This window comes from Rhinichthys klamathensis, unplaced genomic scaffold, assembly GCF_029890125.1.
Source record: "Rhinichthys klamathensis goyatoka isolate OS25496 unplaced genomic scaffold, OSU_Roscu_1.1 h1tg000030l_1, whole genome shotgun sequence".
NCBI lineage: Eukaryota > Metazoa > Chordata > Actinopteri > Cypriniformes > Leuciscidae > Rhinichthys > Rhinichthys klamathensis.
The window spans coordinates 910,549-931,110 of NW_026606580.1; the positions used below are offsets into that span (position 1 = coordinate 910,549).

General features: G+C 41.1%; 1 protein-coding gene across 1 annotated transcript; it reads right to left on the minus strand.

Moving 5' to 3' along the window:
- Positions 1-1,736: 1,736 nt before the first annotated feature.
- On the minus strand, positions 1,737-20,459 carry LOC130080164 (alpha-tectorin). Its single transcript, XM_056245461.1, has 35 exons — positions 20,370-20,459; positions 20,125-20,278; positions 19,725-19,978; positions 19,501-19,647; positions 18,833-19,412; positions 18,161-18,744; positions 17,482-18,046; positions 16,751-17,355; positions 15,958-16,510; positions 15,642-15,838; positions 15,397-15,532; positions 15,242-15,289; positions 14,417-14,464; positions 14,197-14,318; positions 11,198-11,476; positions 10,934-11,029; positions 10,693-10,846; positions 10,249-10,502; positions 10,025-10,171; positions 9,357-9,936; positions 8,685-9,268; positions 8,006-8,570; positions 7,275-7,879; positions 6,484-7,036; positions 6,168-6,364; positions 5,922-6,057; positions 4,289-4,342; positions 4,085-4,132; positions 3,689-3,799; positions 3,407-3,591; positions 3,138-3,292; positions 2,802-3,047; positions 2,424-2,586; positions 2,054-2,156; positions 1,737-1,840 (listed from the first exon to the last, which is right to left on the minus strand). Exons 1-35 carry the CDS (start codon positions 20,409-20,411, stop codon positions 1,737-1,739), a joined length of 9,354 nt encoding a protein of 3,117 aa, XP_056101436.1. The 5' UTR covers positions 20,412-20,459.
- Between the last annotated feature and the right edge of the window lie 103 nt (positions 20,460-20,562).

The window sequence follows — 20,562 nt, forward strand, 5'->3', positions numbered from 1 at the left end:
ATGCAAGAAAAGAACATTATGTTTCTGTTATTGACTGCTGCAGAGAAAAATGCTGCAAAACAGCTTGTGACGTTTAAAATGTCTGTATAAATATTCCGTTGTTGATTGACATCAACCTAAACTTTAAAACAAGATGCAAACATGAGGATCCCATATGCTTAAAGACTGTATGTCAAATGTGTACACACACACACACAATGGGTTTCCATGATTTATGAGTACTTTTCAAAGAATCTCTGTAAAGCTGCTTTGAAACAATCTGAATATACCGGTAACTCCCAAAGAGTTGCCACAGTTATGGATGCTATTCCATCTGTCATACTCATGCTTTTCAAAAATAATGCTCCCTCTTTGGGTTCGCTATATTTGCCTATCAACACTGAACCTATCAACACTCATATTGGTGAGATATGTTTCACTGAAAAAAAAGGAAGGAATTATAAAGAAAGGGTTCTATTCCTTGAGAACATTATTTCTGCCCCTCCTGCAATCTCATATTGGAATGGACTTTTTGATCATTTAAATTGGCAAAAAAATATGGATGCGTTGATACAACAAAGGTTTCTCCTCATAAACAAAGTAAAAGAAATATCCTTTAAATTAATTCATAATATTTACCCAGTTAAAAATTTCCTTAGGAAAAAATTCAGATCTGATTTTGACACTACTTGCTCTTTCTGTCAGAATGACACTGAAACTCTTCTTCACTTGTTTTGGTCACGCAATTTTACTCGGCAACTTTGGAAAGATGTTAGTGGGTTTATCTCAAGCATTATCTTGCAGAATTTCTCCATGAATCTCAAAACTGTTATTTTTGGATTTTTTTTTTAAAGCTGATTCAAATGCCTGCTTTATAATAAATCTAATTATTTTCCTATGTAGATTTTATATTCACAAATGTAAGTTTTCAAATTGTAAACCATTTTTTTTGGTGTTCTTACATGAGATAAAACATTACTTGATTACAATTTCATCCTCTCTTAACCCAAAAGCACTCAGAACATGCAAAATTTGCAAGACCTACAAACTTTTTACTTTATTAAATGTTTAGATTTCTTTTCATTTAAGTAATGCCCTCTTTTTTCTTTTTCTTTTTTTCTCTTTTTTCCCCATTCTTGTTTACATCACTGTAAAAAAAATTTGTTTTGTTTTCTGCTATGCTGTTGTTGTGTTATTATTATGTTGTTTCACACTGTAAACTGAATGTTTAAATAAAGCACACATTTTTTTTAATCTGTATTGTAAAAGTGCTATATAAATAAATATAACTTGACATAATGATTTTTATACTGTACAAACTGTATATTATATCCCCCTAATCCACCCCTAAACCTATCCATCACAGAAAACTTTCTGTTTTACATTTTCAAAAAACATTATTCTATATGATGTTTTAGCTGTTTACCTCATGGGGACCAAAAAATGTCATAACGTATGGCTTTACCTGGACTGACCACCCCCACCACACACACACACACACACACACACACACACACAGTAAATTACAAATATGTAACTAAAACCAAAGAGCAAAATACATGGACAGTTTATCACATTGTTATATACTTTATTCAAACAATAGCAATTAGACTCAATTTATAAAATGATTTGATTTATAAAATGATTATTCTGTCAGATTAAAAGTCTTATCAGCAGTGTCTCATTAATTGAAAAAGAGATTTAGACTAGACTAGTATAGATTAGATAAAATTATGATGATTCTTAGTGGAAATATTCTAGAAGAATATCAGGACACTCATCAGAGAAATAAGTGATATAGTCAGAGAACCACACAGCCATGGAGCCTTGGACACTTGCACTTGGCGTGGCACCTGTGTATCTGTGAACAGAGAATATACACAGCAGTCAGTTGATTGGGCAAGCAGTGGTTCAATAGTGCTGATGTTTCAGTTAACAGCACTGAGAGATGTTTTACTGTTTGTATCATTCCTCTGCATCCACTGTGTTCCAGACCAGTGCAGAACTACAACACACTTGCTCATTTGATATTCAAATATGAACAAAATTTTTTTTTTCTTGTTTTATAAGTCACCTTTGTTACTGTCAGACCACATCAATGGACCCATAGATATGGAAGCACTGTCATGGAAGTCCACAGATCTGCCCTCTCTATGGTGGTGTTCAGAGTCACAGTGCTAAAATACAGATGAAAATACAACCAAGTTGTGTCAACCAAGGGGTCAAGGTTTTGCTGGTTAGCATGGCCCCATAAGGCCCTCTACTGGTAGATGGTGTAACTACTGTATTCAATTGGCATTTTTCTCCATTGACTGGAGCTCAAATGTCTGCTTTTCTGTGTATTGACCTTTTACTTAAAGAAACTTGATAGATGTACAAATACCAACAACTATATCCATGTTCATAAGAAACATCTAAAAATACTTATGAATTTATAAACTCACCACTGAGCAGTGATTGTCTGTCTGAAGGCAAAGGTGAATAGCGCAGTGCAGGTAAACCTTTGTGGAGTTTGCAGTGAAGATAAACATCTCAAAGGAGAAACGACTGGATGTGGAAACACCATTCTGCAGCAAGTCCACTGTATTGTCATCTGGATTGGGACACCTGAGCATTTTGGGACAGTAGAATAACGATATTAAAAAGATAATAAAAAAAATGGCTAGGTTTGATAAGGTTTGGAATGACTAGAGGGTAAGTAAATAATAAAAATGTCATTGGTTTTGATCCCAAGTATTTTTAAGAGTAATGAATGTCATTTTTTTCTGGCAAAATACAAAGTGCTAAGGAAGATAAACGATCAAACAAACAAACTGACTTACATGCCAACGATGAGGTCCCAGCGGACAGAGTAATGAGGATCATTCACAGGTGTAGCCCAACATGTGTCAATCACTGAGGCAAACTGACGGCTGTCAACTCCATCAACACGAACTTCCACAAAAATACGGCTGTCCAGCTCCGCGTTCACACTACCAGTGAAGGGATGGGTGAATTCAGCATCCTGATAGGGAATCATCCTGACCTGATATGTCCCTTGACCAGCAGGAAGGATCCTGTGCACAATGCTGTTGGAATAATTTTACAAGAGATGTGTCAACTACAAATAAGAATATTTTAAATAGTTAGTCAGTAAGTTGGCTGAATTTAGTGCATACCTCTCCAGAGGGTTGATGTCCATGGAGAGTGTTTGGGTTTGTAAGTACACACAGCTGAAAGAAAGCTTCAGAATTCTCTTCCTGCTGATGAGATGTCCAACTGTGTCTGGCTCTCCCACAATAAAGTTCTCATAGATGAAGTGGGTGCCATTGGCCTGTAGGCACATATTATTTGAACATTTGTACATTAAAGGACTTTTTAAAGAATTATAAAAGAATTGCAAAAAGGATTTGTTGTTCTTTTGATCATTTGAGCATGTATGCAATACCACAAGACTTGTCCCACAGATGTGGTCATTGTTGTCAAAATAGAACTCCACTCTGCCATTCCGGACTGTTCCTCTGCACTTGGGGTCATTGAGGTGTAAGATGTCAGAAGGAAAACCAGCCTCAAAAAGCTGACAGCGAGACAGAGACATGGAGCCAGAGCTGCGTTCACAGGTTTCAGAGAAATCTGAGAGAGAAAAATATTCAAGAGAATGTCAACAATGATAAAAAACAAAAATGTGATCAATGATGAACGTATATTTGAAATGCTGAATGAGTCCAACCAAAGGATCCACGCTGAGAACTGTGATGGTTGTCCTTGCAGAAACAGCCATAAACACCATGTTTCTCTTCACAGCGTTCATCCTCAGTGCAGCTGAGCTCAGAACAGCGGTCTGACAAACAGAGGAGAACCACAAGATGTATGACAATAACTGGGACATATATAAAACACATTTTGATTACATAACATCTTCCTTTATTAAAAATAGTAATATTTGCAATAAAACATTCAACATTCATTTTTTTTTTTTACTGGTCTAACTGTAAAGATAAAACACACACACACACACAGACCTAGAATTAGATGAAAAAAAAAAGGAAATCAAATCACTGATATCAGTTCACATGACATCATCTTTGCATTCATTGTTTCTTTTCCCAAAATGTTCCAAATATACCTGAGGGAAGGCTTGATCCGGTGGTGGTCATGTGTGTGGTGCTCTCTTCTGTAAAAGGAAGACAAAGCAATGCCTTTAGTGCACAATAGTGACCATCCACTTGTTCAGCAGCCTTAGTTCTCAAAGTACTTTTCCTATTAATTATATCCATTGAAAATGGTTTTGAAAAAGATCTCCAATAGACCAAGATCTTCCAGAAAATACCGGAGGGAAGGTATGTGGAAGATCTGGATGTGGTCATGTGTGTGGTGCTCTCTTCTGTGCAGAGAATTTTTTTTTTTATCTTTGTCATATTACATATTTGTCAGGTATGGGTGTGATGAAAGTAGCAAGGACTCGGGTGCAGAGTTGATGGGCTTATTAATGATAATAAAATCAAACAAAACAGACAACAAAAACTGTGTTTTAGTGTAAAACACAAGCTGTGTGCTACTCAGCACAAGACAAAACGTGACATGAAAGCACGCGGCCGATGTAAACACGAACTGCGTGCTACACAGGAAATGACATAACACACGCAAACAGAGCGGCCCGATCGAACTCGAAACCGCACGCTCTTGTGACAAGACAGAGCGCATGAGAACGAGCGAAAGCTCATCCTGTGCGCTCACACAACAGAATACAAACATGCGGAGCATGAATGTCCGAATCCCGAAACAGAACCGAAACCAAACTTGACTGACGTGCCGGGGTCCAAACACCACGCCCCGCACATGTAACAAGGCATACAGACAAGAGAGCGCACGGCTCGGACAAGGACAAGAGAAAACAGGAGTGTCAGTAGCCTGGTTAAAATCAGACCATTCTCAGTTTTAACTGAGTTCTGGCAAAGCGTCATAGACAAATCATTTCCAGAGGGGCGTCACCAACGGACGTCGCGGATAGACCTAAACCCAATCAGAGCGATGAAGGAGATGACGTATGCAGAGCGGCGGAGAAACAAAGTGTTGTTCTTTGCTTGGTTTTTAACAAAAAGGAAACGTTCAAATCGCTTAAAACAGACGCGATAGCTGATTCGAACGAGTGATGTTCGACGGCGGCATCCATCTTTGTAATGTAGGCTACAAAATCTGCTTCAAAATCCCAGCGCTGTCGTCATCGTGTAAAGCCCGCCCCAACCTTTCTGATTGGTGCCTCAATTTCGACGGATTGGAAATGGGCTTGAATGAGCTCTTTGACAGACTAACTTTCAGAGCAAATCTCATTTTGGCTTTCCCAGGCTTTTCCCAGGCTAGAGTGTCAGGGCTCTGTCACAAAATTATGTTTTACAAGACAAAGTTCGGGAGGAGCACGTTCAAATAATAAATCCAATTAACTTGTCATCAACAATCATCATGAATATCCCATCAGCATGAGAGGAAGCATATAGGCACTCAGTCGACTCACCTATATTCCTTGAAAGTTTTTCAGCATCCCTCCACCCCCCCGACACCTCACTCTCGACTTGTTCCTTCCACAGCCAGGAATACGGGGAAGTCAAAATACCGAACCCGGAGCCCTCTCCTCAGAGAGCACGCCAAATATGCATACCATTTATTCTATCTGACTTATTTGTAAGTGTGAACTCGTGAAACCAAGAAATAAAGACAGAAGTGACAGAACCCTGACAGTATTTTTACCAGCTCTGAAATGCCTATTAAAAAGTGATCATCCACTGTTTCAGTGGCCTTGGTCCTTAAAGTGTACCATTAACTATTAAATGTTTCTAAAAAAAAAAAAATCCATAATGACAAAAACAACACTAGCAGAAAACTAATTGTATAGATTATAAAAATAAATGCAAAGATAAAGCAAATCAGAAAAGTTAATATGAGCGATATCACAGATGTGCACTGACCATAGCAGCCCCGACGTCCACCTCTGACTGTACACTCCATAGTCGATTGGCAAGATGAAGCAGAGCAGCGCATATCATTTGGAGCAAAACACTCACAGAGTTGAGAACATTCTAGATCCCAGAATTTCTCGCCCACCTATGAAATCATACCACACAAGTTCGAACTTTACATTTCTAGACCAGACGACATGAGTATGTTTGAGGAGTTGTTTGTCTCTTTGTCAAAAAAAGAGTTTCAATCCTCACATTAAAGTAGAATCCGTCATGAAGGCAGCCACATTGCTCCACCGGTACACAGCGTCCTCCACTCCTCACCAATCCATCATCACAGAAGCATCCCTCTGAGCATGTGTGCTCACAACTAGCATCAATGCTGCTGGCGCAAGTGTGACCACAGTCTGTGCCACACAACTCATAGTGGCTGTTCTCTGAGCAGGTCATGGCTGGTAATGTAACAAACAAAATAATTAGATGTCAAGCATGTCATATAAATGTTTACCATTTGTTCACAATAGAAACTAATGACACACTAAAGGAAATAACCTAAAATGATATCACTCACCACAGGATGTACTCTCTCTCCAGGGGTAGATTACAGCATTGTTAGATTGACAGGCACTCACATAGGTTTGGATCGAGCGACATAGGACATCATTCCGGTTACCAGAAAGGCACACATCAAACACACAGTCATTAAAGTAGGCTTCAGGATCTACATACACATGGCAGAAGCTAAATGGGCCCTCACTGGACCTGATGATGTCGCACAGGGAACGGGAAGTTGTCTCATCCTGACACAAAGGGCAATTGTTTCCACACCCATCATTGCATGGCAGCTCATCCTCAACCTTCCAACTTGCCCCAAACTGGTCTGCTGAGCGTACCAGAGCCCCAGAAGGCATCATGAAGTCATCGTTCATCTGGCCGTTGAAGTTGCCACAGAGGCCACACGTAACCCCACTGTACTCTGCTGGTACAATGAGGTTCACTGCCCAGGAGCCATAACTCACGCTGAAACCAAAGTCAGTTGATACAAATGTGTACTGTGCACTGGAATAGACTGACACCCGACCAGAGTCAAGCAGTATGGGAAGGTTTCTGGTCTCTCCATCAACCTGTTTGAAAAGAGAATAAAACCAATAGCTTATTTAAAAGCCAAGCAGGCAATATTGCTTATAACTAAATACATTAAGGCTAGAATAGAAGCGCACTTCTGGGTGTGTTCTAGATATAATACAAGGCAGAGGAAAGTCTTTTGTGTTTTAAGAAAATCTCTGTTGTGAATCATTGCAATTATGTTTTTATCTATCACCAATAAATAAAGGAAAATTACAGTGAGTGATGCTTGATTACCTCAACGGTAGAATGGCCGTTCATGTCCTGTGACATGTGCACAAGATGCCCAGACACGTTGACAAAAACTTCAACAGTAATTGCCACCCGGAGTCCATGCCAAGCCTCGTTCCTTGCATCCACCTGGAAATGCGGAAGCCCAATAGTGTCATTACATACTGTTGCTAGCACATAGCGGCATGTGCCCTGGAAGTCAAAGACGGATCCATCAAATGACATGTAGTGGGGGTCACCCGAAGCAGAGCAACGAGCATGTGGATGAGGATGGCAGCCATACTCGCCATCCAACACATGGCAGACCTCTTCTTCGCTGCAAGACGATGGTGTGCAATGAACATTTCCAGTGATTCCATCACAAACACACAAGAACTGGCACTCTTCACCATGCCAGAACCTCTCTCCAGCCTGCCGATAACGCCCAGAGTAGTGGCAACCACAACCCGTGGGGGGCACACAGCGATCTCCATTTAACACATTTCCATCATTACACTGGCATCCTTCCTGACACTGCAAGGCACACTGAAATGGAAATGAGAGGCTGGGGCAGGAAGCAGGACAGGACGTGCCACACACTTCATAATGGGTATTTGCCGGACAGGTGGATTCTGAAATTACAAAAGCATAAAAACAATGACAGAAGCATATTGGAGCTTAATGAGAGTTTAAGGTGAATGAATGAATGAATGAGGCATTTATATAGCGCTTTCATATGTAGGTGAGCAGATGCTTACCGCAGTGGATGAAACTTCTCCACTCTTCAACTGCAATGCCATTCTGTTGGCAAAGCAGCGTGTAACCTCGCAGGGCCTCACATAGGGCCTTTCTGGAACCTTGAGTCTGCTCCAGCAATTTAATGCAATCTGCTATCCGCTGCTGAGGATCTAGTGTTCTGCTGCACTCAGCAAATGGTCCATCGTCCATAGCCATGATACCACATTGTTCATTGAACTGGCTACTGTTCTGATAATGTCCTGGTTCCCAGATGTCAGGTGGGTCCTCACAGTGGGCTGATAGGGATCCATCACGCCAGCTGTCCGCAAACAGCTGCGTGTCATTCAAAAGGACAGCGTCTGGAGTGTAAAACTCATCAGCAATGTCTCCATTCAAGTTCCCACACAGACCCCCAAGTGTACCGTTGTATGTGCTTGGTGCTGTGACTCGGACAATGTGTGGCCAGTCGGCTCTCACGGTCACCCCAAAGTTTGTTTCCAAAACAAAACCCCTCACACTACTGTGATAGATGCGGATTTGACCAGAGCCAACAGTGACAGGCAGACCAACCATCTGTCCATCCACCTGAAGAGAATGATACACAGATAAACTTTTCCATTTAGCATATGAATTTGAAAAATAATGCAATTATGCTCTTTTACTAAATAAAAGTTTAGTGACTTGATATTTTTGCCTAACCTTTACATTGCTGCCCTCTCCCATTTCAATGGCGACCTGGATTCCTTCTGTCTCAAACTTCAGGAACCTGGCAAAGTCATGAAGGCCCCTGGGTACTTTCTCCACTGTCAATACAAAGTGTGGTAGGGGGGATGGCCCCATCACTCTAACAAGGGTCAATCCGCAAGCTCCGTGGTATCTGAAACTTTGTCCATCAAAGGTATGATATGACCCTAGGTTTTCAACCGAACAGGTAGCATAACCGATGGGTCTGCAGCCTCTCACACCATCATGGACTCCACACATCTCTGCTGGACCACACTGTTGACGATGACAGATCATTGACATGCTGCTGCATACACACCGTCTCCCACAGTCACCGTCCAACACCACTGACTGTCCTTCAGTGTAATAGAAGCCCTCGAAGGTGCAGCCACAGTTTGCTTCAGGCACACACTCTCCAGCACTGAGAATGTATCCAGGATCACATATACAGCTCTCCTGATTGGGCAAGGGACAGTTCAGTGGGGCAGATGGATTACTGCACGTTGCAGGGCAGCCTGTTCCTTGAGGCTCAAAATGACTGTGTTGAGGGCATTGAATCTCTGGGAATGGCGGAAGAAAATAAAGAATACTAATCAGTCCCTGTAATCTTTTAGTTAGACAAATCATTCATCTCAACAAGATACCTACCACAAAAGCCCTGCTGTCTCCACTGCCCAAGGTGTACACCCTGCTGTTGACACTGAGTAGCATACACATTGAGAGCCTGACACAGAATGGGCTGGTACCCTCCTCCCAAGCAAACATCATAGACACAGTTCTCTATAAAGGTCTGTGGCACATGCACAGGGTGGCAAGAGGCGAATGGGCCGGCAACATCTCCTAAGATTCCACAGTGGTTGGTGTCACTGTAAACACTAATTTCATCAGTGGTACAAACAGCACAAGCCAGACCCGTGCACCTGACATTATGGCATTCAGGATCTATGTCACTTTGCACTATCCAACTGTTGGCAAAGTCCACATCTGAGCTCAAGATCTCCCCACTGGGTGAACGGAAGTCATCTTCAGGCCGCAGATTAAAGTTTCCACACAGACCGCAGGTGGCGTTAAGGTAGTCATAAGGTACAGAGATGCTGACGTAGCTGTATGCATCATATGTAACAACCAGACCAAAGTCTGTGCTAATGGTCAAAGAAAAACCTGACTGATAGACCTGAATGGAGCCATTGCGGAGGGCAAAGGGGGTTGCTGCAAAGCTTCCATTAACCTGGACAATGTTGGAAAAAAAAGGAAATTAGGAATTTGTACAGAAGGCTGCATTCAAATGAGAATTAAAGCAGAATTGTCATACTAACCCTTGCGTCATTATAGTGATCTTTGACCAGTTCAATTACTTCGTCATAGACAAACACTCTGACCATCCGTGTCCATGACACATGTGTGCTGCCCCGATGCTCATTTTTGCCTTCAATGCGATAGTATGGCAAACCGTTGCCACAAGCCTAAATAATTCAAGGATTAATGAGTTGTTTCATACCTTTTATACTATAAACAGAAAGCCATATAGAGAAAGACTAACCTCAGACAGAACATAAGTGCAGGTCCCTTGGAAGTGAAAAACTTGATAATCAAAGGTATAGTAGTGAGGGTCACCGGAGATGGTACAAGTTTGCCGTTGAATGTTCTGGCAAGAGTATTGGAAGGCAGCTGGACGGCAGGCTTGGGAATAAGTGCAGGGCTCATGGCTACACTGGAGGCCGCTGCTGGTACAGGTGCATCTCTGCTGACAGGTGGCATCACTCCAGAAAGAGTCCCCAAGTTGCACTGGAATACCTACAGCATAACAGTTTTACATGGCTATTAACTCAAAATTACTGGATGTTTAGGGAATAAATATCTAAAAACATTTCTAAGACTTCTTGATTCACCAGTAATGTACAATACTGTTTAAATTGGCAACTGAATGCCAAATGATTTATTCAGTCTAGGATCACATCAATGGGAGAAAAAAAAAAAAAAATACCATTAAATTGACAACCCCGTGATCCATGATCTGTTCTGAATGCCCATCTGCCTGACACATTGACATTACTGCTGTATGTTAAGTATGTGATGTTACTGGAGAATGATCCAGGAAATGAGAAATGGTATCTGGAGTTGATGGTGTCATAACCAGCCTGTGAAAAATTAGGACAAGGCTTTCAGCATCTTATTTATATAGTCTCATAGATCTATATTTTTTTTATTTCCCATGTTGTGCACACCTGTACATATCGTTGAGTTGGCGCAATTGTTCCATAATTAATTAAAACAAATGAGAAATGGCCATCTGAAATCAAAACCACTTGAAAAGATGTTTCCTGAAAAAAGACAACAATAAAAATAAAGTGCTGACCAACGAAAGTTTTCTGAATGTCACAAAAAATTTACCCAGTAATGTGTAGCAACTTTGCTTCATGATGTTCAATCATTTTATTACATTTTTCATTCAACAAGAACAGAAAGAATTTATAAAATTGGTTTCTTACTGTTCCTAATAGAGGGAAATATGCAACTCTGTCCCATGTTGCAACAAAGACCCACGTAGCAGAAAAGCTCAGGTCAGGGATGTATTGGTTAATGTCCTGTGTGGCCTCTGTAAGGACACTGCCAGAGGTGTACTGACGATACGAAATTACACCATTACCACGATTATCAATATCTGTCCAGAATGGAGCGATGATGTCTCTTCCACCATAACTTGGAAACTGGTATGGAGTCCAGCTGCTAAATGGCCCATCAAAAGTCAGGTGTCCATTGTTGTTGACCTGAAAGAGATAAAGATTTCTTATCATACACCCTTTCTGGTAACACTTTAGAATACTGTTCCTTCATTAATGAATAACAACACAGGAACAAATAAGTAACACACTATTAGTAACTACTAACTAACAAGAAACTCTAAGTAACAAATTAGTAAGTAATAGCGCTCAGTTGAACTATAGTAACTATGGCCCAGGCAAAGTAGCGTTTTTCGACAGACTAATTGTAAAATAATTTTTTGCAGCTTAGATCATTTCGAGGTGTCCAGAACAACATACTAAAAGTCCTAAGAAATCCTAGTTGAGGAAATATGTTAAATTCTCATCAATCCGAGATGTATGCCAATAAGGCCAGGCAACAATACACCCTAATGAGGCTATTTTTTTCCTTTACTCCTATCAAAATGAAACTTTACACAATGAAAGTACCCATGAAAAGTAAATATTTTTGTATTACAAGTTTCTTTGAAAATGAATTTTAATATGCAAATGAGCTATACACTAATCGAATATGCCCAAAATACACCCAAATAGTTTTTTTTCCCCTTTACTCCTACCACAATAAAACTTTACAAAGTAAAAGTATACATGAAAAGTAACGTTTTTTGTATTACAAGTTTCTTTTGAAATAAATCTGAATATGCACATGAGCTCCACACTTATTGAATATGTCCTAATGTGCAGTGGCAGAAACACCATTCATATGTATGACAAATCAGCCCAATCTTCATCCAATCATCCTACTGCCAATGGGTGATGGCAATGCTGCTTTTAGACTGGCCTCTAACCTGAAAACTGCCTGGCTTGGTAGTACCTGCCAGGGGTATAACCCCCGCCGGTATAGTCTTCAGGGGTCACGGAGGCACCCCTTTATGTTGGTCGCTGGTCTCATATGAGACATCCGTGAAGGACTGCATAGCATTGTTGATGTTTGTTTGCACATGCTGGCAATGAGAGGACCCACACCAAACATTGAGCCTCTGTAAATCCTTTTCCTCTTGTTAAGCCTCCATGTGTTTTTACACTTCTCATGAGCATGCTCAATAATGAGATCAGTGGACAGTCCAGCTTAAAACCTGTTGCTCCGCCTCACTACGTAAAATCCCTCCTCAAATTTCTTGTGGACATCTGGATGTGTTTAAGGTAGGGCTGTCATCATTTGCAGGTATACATAGGCTGACTTTGCATATAGTCTGTGTCCAGAAGCGGCAAAGTAGGGTAGCATATCATGAACACACTGAAGGTGCAATCTCCAGTTGCCTGTCCTCTCAGCTTTGATAAAGTTTCTCAGAATATCAATCATGTCCATGTACTGCAGCCAAAGCTGTGCTGTCCTCATATGTATTGTTTCCTTCTTGTTGTTGAGTGCACTCTGGACACTCTCCAAAACTTCAGCAGAACAAAGTTCTTCCATCGGCATATTAGAGGACATGACTTGGTCATATAGCTCACTTGCAATACTCAAGTCAGTTGTGACTGTTTCTTGGGTATCGGGAAATGGAAGCTTTAGCGTTAAGTTCTGCCAGGAAGACTTAATTGCTACATCACTTATTACCTTCTCATCTATCCAATCATGTCTAGTACTTGCGGTATAAAAGACCAGTACTTGCACATGTTTGAGTTCGCAGATGCTGACGCTTTCATTCACCTCCATCCTCCCCACCACCACCAAGATGGTTCCTTCCCCTCCATCCTCCCCACCACCACCAGGATGGTCCCTTCCTATACAGGGTTCTACGCTAAGGTTTTTCCCAAGGAGCACATGTGCTCCTAAATGAAAAAATGTAGGAGCACACAAAGAAATTTTGGAGCGCAGTGAAAAACAGTAACAAGTAATAACAAACTATTTATTATATATACACTATGTGTGTGCTCCTTCTCTTTGTGTTCAACTATAGTGTGAAACCGTCGATTTGATGCAGAAGTATAAATCACACTTTACAATCACTTTAGTAAAACAGAACAAGGGGAACGTGTTGCTCTCAGGAGGAGGCTAGGAGCACATTGGCACACCTGTGCAGTGGACATCTGCATCTTTCCACTGCAGAGGCTCTTTCCACAACATGGAGGAGAAACTAGTTTAGAGTGGCCTTAGTCTGGCACACATCTCGCATTGATGAGAATTTAACATATTTCCTCAACTAGGATTTTTTAGGACTTTTATGTTGTTGTGGACACCTTATAGAAATTATCTATGCTGAAAAAAATTATTTTACAATTAGTTCTATTTTTAGCTCCAAAATGAGTTACTTTTCCTGGACTACTACCTCACTGAGGAATACTAAGAACTACTATATACAGGTTCATAATTAATATTAATAATGCATAAAGTATAATATAAGGTAATGGTAAACCATTAGCAATTAATCAAGTGTTACTACATCCTTCTAAAGGAACTACGCATAATTTGGATCAGTGTTACCAAGTGAAAAGCTTGATAACTACCTAATATCGACTGAAGTCATTGTAAGCTTTTGGATAGTAATGACTCAAGTGTTACTACATCTTTCTAAAGGAACCACTAATTATTTGGATCAGTGTTACCAAATCTAAAGTGGTACCAAAAGGGATAATACATACAATTAAATAAATAAATAAAATTGAGTTTTCAGAAGTCATTAGTAACAGAAAGAAAAAATGCAATGAATGGTTATTTCCTCACAGGTGACCTCCATATTGAGACCATAATCACAAATGAAAAAAGCTGGCATATTACACTGACTTACATATATTCGGCTATATGTTTGTCCAAAAAATATGAACTGTTGCAGAAGGTAGATCACAGATGAACTCCCATCATCAGAGCGATCATTCTCTGTGTCACCAGCTCCAAATGGATAAAACACAGCTGTGGGAATTTATGGGGGGGTATCAAAACTGATATCAGTTCAAATGACTTCACCTTTGCATTAACTGTCTTTTTTCTACAAATTCTTTCAAAAATACCTGGGGGAATGCTTGAGCTGGTGGTGGTTATGTATGTGGTGCTCTGTTCTGTAGAGAGAAAAAGATTTTTTACCACATTAAATGCCAACTCTGACATCTCTATAGAGCACAACAATGAATGTCATTTGCACCCTCTCTCCCCAAAATATTTTTCTATTTAATTTATCCATAAGGATTTGAAAGAGTTCTTCAATAAAGAGTTCTGAACAAAGTCAAACTCCTCGGAGACAAATCACAACATTACAAACTTTGACTGAAAAAAGGTATGTGAGAATCTGGGAAAGACGAGAGCACAAGAATGTGCACTATACAGTACATCTTTCATGATGAAATTTACTACAGTCCCATAAAGCATTGCAAATGACAATTATATAACTATTTAAGTAACATCAGCGGTTATAAGTATAAAAACAATGAATTTTAAATAGATTGAAAATTAATAATATACACAAATATATAAAAAGTTGGAAAAAGCAAGTACTCGATTTCACAATGGATTTTTCTTTTAAGGATTATGGGCAGTGTAGTTCTTTATCTGGAATTAACACTAAATAGGAATTGACAATCTAGCAACTTATGGCTTTATAAGTAGCATTTACTCTACCACTGATTGAAAAAAAAACCCCTCAAAAGCTCATGGTGTACCTGTCTTGAAAGATTTATACAGATTTTTTTTAATAATAAATCAAAAATCAAGCTCCAAATGGATCAAATAGACCTGTGAGAATGAGTAAAAAAAACTCAAATATCATCACTGATATCACATATTACATAACTTATTTTAATATTTGTGTATTATTTTTTTCTAAATTGTTACAAAATTACCTGAGGGAAGACTTGACCTGGTGGTGGTCATATGTGTGGTGCTCTCTTCTGTAAAGAGGAGTTTCCATGAAAAAGATGGTGATCATCTACCCAAAAGCAAATGCTGATGTAATTAACAAAAGTTAATATAAACGATATCACAGATGTGCACTGACCATAGCAGCCCCGACGTCCACCTCTGACTGTACACTCCATAGTCGGTTGGCAAGATGAAGCAGAGCAGCGCATATCATTTGGAGCAAAACACTCACAGAGTTGAGAACATTCTAGATCCCAGAACTGCTCGCCAACCTATGCAATCATACCACAAAAGGTCGAACGTTACATTTCCAGAACAGAGGACATGAGTATGTTTGAGGAGTTGTTTGTCTCTTTCTCAAAAGAGAGTTTCAATCCTCACATTAAAGTAGAATCCATCATGAAGGCAGCCACATTGCTCCACTGGTACACAGCGTCCTCCACTCCTCACCAATCCATCATCACAGAAGCATCCCTCTGAGCATGTGTGCTCACAACTAGCATCAATGCTGCTGGCGCAAGTGTGACCACAGTCTGTGCCACACAACTCATAGTGGCTGTTCTCTGAGCAGGTCATGGCTGGTAATGTAACAAACAAAATAATTAGATGTCAAGCATGTCATATAAATGTTTACCATTTGTTCACAATAGAAACTAATGACACACTAAAGGAAATAACCTAAAATGATATCACTCACCACAGGATGTACTCTCTCTCCAGGGGTAGATTACAGCATTGTTAGATTGACAGGCACTCACATAGGTTTGGATCGAGCGACATAGGACATCATTCCGGTTACCAGAAAGGCACACATCAAACACACAGTCATTAAAGTAGGCTTCAGGATCTACATACACATGGCAGAAGCTAAATGGGCCCTCACTGGACCTGATGATGTCGCACAGGGAACGGGAAGTTGTCTCATCCTGACACAAAGGGCAATTGTTTCCACACCCATCATTGCATGGCAGCTCATCCTCAACCTTCCAACTTGCCCCAAACTGGTCTGCTGAGCGTACCAGAGCCCCAGAAGGCATCATGAAGTCATCGTTCATCTGGCCGTTGAAATTGCCACAGAGGCCACACGTAACCCCACTGTACTCTGCTGGTACAATGATGTTCACTGCCCAGGAGCCATAACTCACGCTGAAACCAATGTCAGTTGATACAAATGTGTACTGTGCACTGGAATAGACTGACACCCGACCAGAGTCAAGCAGTATGGGAAGGTTTCTGGTCTCTCCATCAACCTGTTTGAAAAGAGAATAAAACCAATAGCTTATTTAAAAGCAAAGGGAATATTGCTTATAACTAAATACTAAATACATTAAGGCTAGAATAGGAACGCACTTCTGGGTGTGTTCTAGATATAATACAAGGCAGAAGAAAGTCTTTTGTGTTTTAAGAAAATCTCTTGTGGATCATTGCAATTATGTTTTTATCTATCACCAATAAATAAAGGAAAATTACAGTGAGTGATGCTTGATTACCTCAACGGTAGAATGACCGTTCATGTCCTGTGACATGTGCACAAGATGCCCAGACGCATTGACAAAAACTTCAACAGTAATTGCCACCCGGAGTCCATGCCACGCCTCGTTCCTTGCATCCACCTGGAAATGCGGAAGCCCAATAGTGTCATTACATACTGTTGCTAGCACATAGCGGCATGTGCCCTGGAAGTCAAAGACGGATCCATCAAATGATATGTAGTGGGGGTCACCCGAAGCAGAGCAACGAGCATGTGGATGAGGATGGCAGCCATACTCGCCATCCAACACATGGCAGACCTCTTCTTCGCTGCAAGACGATGGTGTGCAATGAACGTTTCCAGTGATTCCATCACAAACACACAAGAACTGACACTCTTCACCATGCCAGAACCTCTCTCCAGCCTGCCGATAACGCCCAGAGTAGTGGCAACCACAACCCGTGGGGGGCACACAGCGATCTCCATTTAACACATTTCCATCATTACACTGGCATCCTTCCTGACACTGCAAGGCACACTGAAATGGAAATGAGAGGCTGGGGCAGGAAGCAGGACAGGACGTGCCACACACTTCATAATGGGTATTTGCCGGACAGGTGGATTCTGAAATTACAAAAGCATAAAAACAATGACAGAAGCATATTGGAGCTTAATGAGAGTTTAAGGTGAATGAATGAATGAATGAGGCATTTATATAGCGCTTTCATATGTAGGTGAGCAGATGCTTACCGCAGTGGATGAAACTTCTCCACTCTTCAACTGCAATGCCATTCTGTTGGCAAAGCAGCGTGTAACCTCGCAGGGCCTCACATAGGGCCTTTCTGGAACCTTGAGTCTGCTCCAGCAATTTAATGCAATCTGCTATCCGCTGCTGAGGATCTAGTGTTCTGCTGCACTCAGCAAATGGTCCATCGTCCATAGCCATGATACCACATTGTTCATTGAACTGGCTACTGTTCTGATAATGTCCTGGTTCCCAGATGTCAGGTGGGTCCTCACAGTGGGCTGATAGGGATCCATCACGCCAGCTGTCCGCAAACAGCTGCGTGTCATTCAAAAGGACAGCGTCTGGAGTGTAAAACTCATCAGCAATGTCTCCATTCAAGTTCCCACACAGACCCCCAAGTGTACCGTTGTATGTGCTTGGTGCTGTGACTCGGACAATGTGTGGCCAGTCGGCTCTCACGGTCACCCCAAAGTTTGTTTCCAAAACAAAACCCCTCACACTACTGTGATAGATGCGGATTTGACCAGAGCCAACAGTGACAGGCAGACCAACCATCTGTCCATCCACCTGAAGAGAATGATACACAGATAAACTTTTCCATTTAGCATATGAATTTGAAAAATAATGCAATTATGCTCTTTTACTAAATAAAAGTTTAGTGACTTGATATTTTTGCCTAACCTTTACATTGCTGCCCTCTCCCATTTCAATGGCGACCTGGATTCCTTCTGTCTCAAACTTCAGGAACCTGGCAAAGTCATGAAGGCCCCTGGGTACTTTCTCCACTGTCAATACAAAGTGTGGTAGGGGGGATGGCCCCATCACTCTAACAAGGGTCAATCCGCAAGCTCCGTGGTATCTGAAACTTTGTCCATCAAAGGTATGATATGACCCTAGGTTTTCAACCGAACAGGTAGCATAACCGATGGGTCTGCAGCCTCTCACACCATCATGGACTCCACACATCTCTGCTGGACCACACTGTTGACGATGACAGATCATTGACATGCTGCTGCATACACACCGTCTCCCACAGTCACCGTCCAACACCACTGACTGTCCTTCAGTGTAATAGAAGCCCTCGAAGGTGCAGCCACAGTTTGCTTCAGGCACACACTCTCCAGCACTGAGAATGTATCCAGGATCACATATACAGCTCTCCTGATTGGGCAAGGGACAGTTCAGTGGGGCAGATGGATTACTGCACGTTGCAGGGCAGCCTGTTCCTTGAGGCTCAAAATGACTGTGTTGAGGGCATTGAATCTCTGGGAATGGCAGAAGAAAATAAAGATTACTAATCAGTCCCTGTAATCTTTTAGTTAGACAAATCATTCATCTCAACAAGATGCCTACCACAAAAGCCCTGCTGTCTCCACTGCCCAAGGTGTACACCCTGCTGTTGACACTGAGTAGCATACACATTGAGAGCCTGGCACAGAATGGGCTGGTACCCTCCTCCCAAGCAAACATCATAGACACAGTTCTCTATAAAGGTCTGTGGCACATGCACAGGGTGGCAAGAGGCGAATGGGCCGGCAACATCTCCTAAGATTCCACAGTGGTTGGTGTCACTGTAAACACTAATTTCATCAGTGGTACAAACAGCACAAGCCAGACCCGTGCACCTGACATTATGGCATTCAGGATCTATGTCACTTTGCACTATCCAACTGTTGGCAAAGTCCACATCTGAGCTCAAGATCTCCCCACTGGGTGAACGGAAGTCATCTTCAGGGCGCAGATTAAAGTTTCCACACAGACCGCAGGTGGCGTTAAGGTAGTCATAAGGTACAGAGATGCTGACGTAGCTGTATGCATCATATGTAACAACCAGACCAAAGTCTGTGCTAATGGTCAAAGAAAAACCTGACTGATAGACCTGAATGGAGCCATTGCGGAGGGCAAAGGGGGTTGCTGCAAAGCTTCCATTAACCTGGACAATGTTGGAAAAAAAAGGAAATTAGGAATTAGTACAGAAGGCTGCATTCAAATGAGAATTAAAGCAGAATTGTCATACTAACCCTTGCGTCATTATAGTGATCTTTGACCAGTTCAATTACTTCGTCATAGACAAACACTCTGACCATCCGTGTCCATGACACATGTGTGCTGCCCCGATGCTCATTTTTGCCCTCAATGCGATAGTATGGCAAACCGTTGCCACAAGCCTAAGTAATTCAAGGATTACTGAGTTGTTTCATACCTTTTATACTATAAACAGAAAGCCATATAGAGAAAGACTAACCTCAGACAGAACATAAGTGCAGGTCCCTTGGAAGTGAAAAACTTGATAATCAAAGGTATAGTAGTGAGGGTCACCAGAGATGGTACAGGTTTGCCGTTGAATGTTCTGGCAAGAGAATTGGAAGGCAGCTGGACGGCAGGCTTGGGAATAACTGCAGGGCTCATGGCTACACTGGAGGCCTCTGCTGGTACAGGTGCATCTCTGCTGACAGGTGGCATCACTCCAGAAAGAGTCCCCAAGTTGCACTGGAATCCCTACAATAGTTTCACACAAAACTTCTTTTTCTCACAAGATTTTTTTTTTTTTTTTTACAAATAAGCCACACTGTAATGGAAAGTGGCCACTGCAATGGTCACAGCAAATAGAAAGTAATTTAATTAAAGAGAAATAATGACATTACCATTAAATTGACAACCCCGTAGTCCATTATCTGTTCTGAATGCCCATCTGCCTGACACATTGACATTACTGCTGTATGTTAAGCTTGTGATGTTACTCTGTAGCGATCCAGTAATTGAGAAATGGTATCTAGAGCTGATGGTGTCATAACCAGCCTATAATAATTAATCAAAAGAAAAAATTATCAAACAAAATCTTTTTAAGTTAGTCAACTGGAATAATTTCAACTTGTTATGTTATGCACACCTGTACATATCGTTGAGTTGGCACAATTGTTCCATAATTCATCAAAACAAATGATAAATGACCACCTGAAATTAAAACCACTTGGAAAGATGTTTCCTGAAAATGACAAATTGAAAAAATCACATTTTGGCCAACATTTGTTTTCCAAATGTAACAAAAACAGTAATCATACAATGCACAATTCATTTTGATT